General features: G+C 42.2%; 1 protein-coding gene across 1 annotated transcript; it reads left to right on the top strand.

The window, feature by feature from the left end:
* The first annotated feature begins 700 nt into the window (after nucleotides 1-700).
* LOC129789276 (uncharacterized) lies at nucleotides 701-4,400 on the top strand. Its single transcript, XM_055825929.1, has 3 exons — nucleotides 701-719; nucleotides 794-1,283; nucleotides 2,414-4,400. Exons 1-3 carry the CDS (start codon nucleotides 701-703, stop codon nucleotides 4,398-4,400), a joined length of 2,496 nt encoding a protein of 831 aa, XP_055681904.1.
* Nucleotides 4,401-4,653: the final 253 nt, after the last annotated feature.

The following is a 4,653-nucleotide window of genomic DNA, read 5'->3' as shown; positions in this document are numbered from 1 at the left end:
TTTACAATTTGTTCTGACAGAAAGGGAAATTTCAAAAGATTCTTATCCAAAAATATTTTCTTTTTTTGGTAGATTTTTTTGCCTTATTAACTTCAAACTAGTTAATTGAAATAATTTCTTTAAAAGCTGTAAAAGCTCACTAGGAATTTCAACTAATATTGAATGAAGTCACGTAAAAAACTACGTCACTTCTTTCTTTTATTTTGTGTACAAGAAGCCAAAAATATCTAAACAACGATAAGAAATTTATTGACGATCTATCTTATAATGTCTAATCAAGGTAAGCATTAACGATAGAATACAGTGGTGGTCCGCTTAGCGTATTTTTCAATTTTCATTTTAGGTCAAAAATCTAATTTTCCGACAATATTAGTTACCTGAAAATTGAGTTAAATCGATAGCTTAGTGTCACCAAAAAATCAAAAATATCCATTTTCGGCATCTCGGGAAAATCTCAATATATCCTCAAAGTTTAAATCGATAAATACGTTAAACGGAACACCGCTGTATGCATCAGTAACAATTAATTCAGAAGTCAATTCACTATCAAAATCCCAGGTATTACATCATACATTTGATTAGATTTCATTGCTGCTGATTATTTTTTTGTGAAATTGTGTTGAGTGTGAAACGTTTCAAAGATGAGGTGGAAGCAATCAATTGGTGAATTTTATTTACATCCCAAAAAAGAGAATCCAGAATGCAAAAGTGCAAGAATTGTAAGTTTTTAAATGGTCTTATTCTCTAAATCTTCATTCTGAAAAATAATTTATTTAATTTTTGGATTTTTTAGTGATATTTTGGGGTCTTTTGTGCCTCCAAGTGAGTGATATTGTGAGTGAGGATTGGTTACCTCCAATTGATTTCTGTGCATACTTACTTCCCGGATTGCATCCTTCGCCAAGGAGTTGCAATGACTTCATCATGTGCACAGAATCCGGAGTTCCAATGAGGGGTACTTGTGGCGACAGTTATCACTTTAAAGCAATCAGCCCCGGTGTGGGAGTCTGTACGTATCCTGAGGAGTCTGGATGTGATCTCAGTGGAAGGGAGTGCAAACCTGAGGATTTTTGGGAAGAACGAGTACCAATGACATGCAACCAATACGTTCGATGTTTTCACGGTGAAATCACAATAAGACAGTGCGAGAAGACCCTTCATTGGGACAGTGTTAGGCAACAGTGTACATTTAATTTCCTCTCTGACTGTCCTTACATTGTTTGCTCAGAAGATGCCTTTCCAGGATATAATGAAGTCATCCCACATCCAACAGATTGTTCTGCGTAAGTTGAGAAATTCTTTTGAGGAAAACTTTGCGTTTTTAACATTTTATTTTCCTTTATAGGTTCTTCCTTTGTGATAATGGCAAACCCACTCTGCAAAATTGTGGTTCAGGATTACACTACGAACCGATCACTAGGTCTTGTATTCCGTCAGAACAGTCCTTATGCCAAAATAGCCAACAGTAGAGAAATTTGCAGAACCATCAGAAATTTTTCTGAGGCAATAAAATACAGAATAACCAAAAACGGAAGCAGAATTTTTTCAATCGTTCAATTCTATGTTGCTATAGGCTTCCGGTGTTCGTCAGAGGAAAATTCCCGCTCACCCAAGGAAAAGCAGCAATTTATGCCAAAGCTTTCGAGCCCAATTGTGGCTCTTCTTCAGTGGCTGAAAGGACACATTTATTTCAATACATTGAACATAAGTCACAGTCGGGACAGAGATTCGGTCAGACGCTACTATTTTCAAAGTAAGTCAAATTTCATTATTTCCTCCGCGCATTTCCGGGTTTCCGCGAGACACCGCCACCCCCCCATTCGTTCGGTACAATTGCAAGAAAGAAGAAAGAAAGGAAATAGAAGTAGATCCGGACCAAAATGACTCACGAATTAGGGCAGGAAGGAGGTTTTTTCAATCAGATGGAACAGAGGTTTGGCGCAGGTAATGCCTTGGTACTAAGGAATTATGTGAAGGAGGTAGACAGACTAGCAAACTGCGAAGCGCGCAGATGGTTCTTGCTACAGTGCAAACGGAAGGGAGTTTTTCCGAAGCACATACTGTCTCACACAAATTGCTTGCTGAGCTTGATCGTGGGCGAGACACCTTTCTCACGTCAGGCCGGTAGATTGATGCTCAATTTCAGAACCAAAATCTTAAGACTAGAATGTAGAATCACTCACTGGAAGAAGAATGAGATTAGGGGAAAGTTGGAACAATACAAAAGAGGAATCACCGAACTCCTGGGTATCTCCATTGAGAATTTTGAATTTCTAAACCGCCAAGATAGGAGATATTCCCAAAGACTGGCAAAGAATATGCAAAGAGTCACCCGGAAGCTAGACTCTCTCTGCAGACCAATAGAAGGAATCCCAAGTCTCGCAGATAAATCAAATTTTATTGTAAACGTTAGCAGTGAAGAGATCCCGGAGAATGTAGCCAAATTACTGTCGCTGGGTCCCAAATTTGCCTTGCCAACACCGAAGGTATCGGTTTTCCATATGATCGCGGATGTCCAAATGATTGTTGAGGACATTGAGGATGGAGATAAACGGGATGGCATCCGCGCTAGACTCGTGAACATCATCCAAAATGGACTGACTACCCCGAAGACACCATCCCCAGTAGAAAAACAAATTAAAAACTGGATGAAAGAAACTTCAGCATTTATTAAAGAAAAGGGGAAGAATTTGGTCATCACGAGCGCCGACAAAGGCAACAAAACCGTCATCATGGACCGTGTGGAGTACGATCAGAAGATGGCAGTTTTGGTCGGCGACACGGACACCTACGAGAAGATCGGGAGCGACCCAACGGAGAAATACTCGAGGAAGAACAACAGTCTGGTGAGGGTGATGCTGGAAGAGAAGGTTATTGATTTTATTGACAAGAAAAGAATGACGAAGTACAACGGAATAGCCCCTCGTATTTATGGGCTCCCAAAAATTCACAAGTCCGGAGTCCCTCTTCGCCCAGTGGTTTCATATGTGGGCAGCCCTACGTATCACTTAGCCAGATTTGTGTCCTCAGTGCTCTCCCCTCTGAGCATATGCACTATGAACATTAGAAACTCCATGGAGATCTGCCAATTCATCAATGAGTTCCGACTTGAAGAGCACCACGTACTCCTTAGCCTGGATGTCGTCTCACTCTTCACAAATGTGCCGGTGGATCTGGCATTGACGGAAGTGGAGAGACGGTATGCCGAAGTGGCCACCCCCGGCGGCATCTCAGTGAGGAGACTCGTAGAGGCTGCACAGCTGTGTCTCTCAACAGGATATTTCACCTATAAGGGAGAAATGTACGTACAGAAAGAAGGATTAGCGATGGGAAGTCCAATAAGTCCCATTATGGCTGACCTTGTAATGCAAAAAGCCATTAATTGGGCACTGGAGAGTGCTCAACTGAGAATTCAATTCATAAAGAAGTACGTAGATGATTTACTTTTGGCGGTACATGAGGAGGATGTCGATCGTGTGCTCCAGGTGTTCAACGCCTTCCACCCAAAAATACAATACACCATGGAGAGAGAATCACAGGGTACGATTCCATATCTGGACTTCACAATTCACCGCCGGGAGGACGGTGTCATGAGAACAGTGTGGTACTCAAAATCCTGTGCCTCCAACCGGATGCTAAACTATCACAGCGGACATGCCCCCCATGTGGTGATGAACGTCGCTAGAAATTTCATAAAGAGGGTTCAGGCATTAACAACAAAACCAGACACGGATATAGAGAGGAGAATACATGACATCTTACACCTCAATGATTTTCCAACGAGGGTAGTTAGACAGCTTATGTGCCCCACAAACATGAGATCCTCAGAGATTGCGCGTGTACAAAGAGATCCTCCGATTTATTTCCACACCATCACGTACATCCCAGGAGTCTCCGAGAGGATAAAGAAGATTGTAGTCCGTGAAGCCGGGCTAGATGTTGCCTTCGCGGTGGCAGGCAGGAATGGGAGTTTCTTCACGAAGGTGAAAGACCCAGTCCCTATGGGCCAAAAATCGGGGGTTATCTACTGGATTCCGTGCGGCGGATGTAATCTGTCATACGTGGGTGTAACATCACAGCACCTGAGAGCCCGTGTGGATCAACACAGGAGAGATTGCAGATCCCAGGTGAGAAGAGAAGGATCAACTGCATTGTGCGCACATTCCGGGGAAAACGGACACGATTTTAAATTCGATGAAGTGGAAATAGTAGACATGCACAGACATCCGGGAAAATTGGCAATCCTGGAAATGTTACATATCCGGAAGAACAGACACAAATTGGTGAACAAAAGGAGCGACACCCTGGGATTGAGCAGTGTTTACACCAATTTGATAAACATGCACAATGACAGGAGAGCTGTGACGGCGAACACGGCGAGTGATGATGATGATGTATGACACACAGAAAGAGGGGAAATACGATGGCGCCAAAAATTACGAAGGAGGGAGAAGAAGAAGAAATACAGGTTGCGCACTTCACAAAGAGTATCCGCCAAATACAAACGTACAAACAAAGAGTGAAAAAGAAAATTTGAAAATTGAAAAAGGAAAAAGCTGCGGAAAATCCTAATGAGTGTTAGAACATCGAGAGTGGAGGACAATCCCCAAGAAAATAACAAGCAAAAGTGAGTGGGAGGGAGTTGTCTGAAAG

Source organism: Lutzomyia longipalpis, chromosome 2 (assembly GCF_024334085.1).
Source record: "Lutzomyia longipalpis isolate SR_M1_2022 chromosome 2, ASM2433408v1".
Taxonomy (NCBI): Eukaryota; Metazoa; Arthropoda; class Insecta; order Diptera; family Psychodidae; genus Lutzomyia; species Lutzomyia longipalpis.
The sequence above is the reverse complement of the archived record's forward strand: the minus strand, read 5'-3'. Positions and strand labels throughout refer to the sequence as shown.

Coding starts and splice junctions, on each gene's coding strand:
- LOC129789276 (XM_055825929.1), top strand. Junction 1,284..2,413: donor CATCCAACAGATTGTTCTGC/GTAAGTTGAGAA, acceptor TGTAAACGTTAG/CAGTGAAGAGATCCCGGAGA.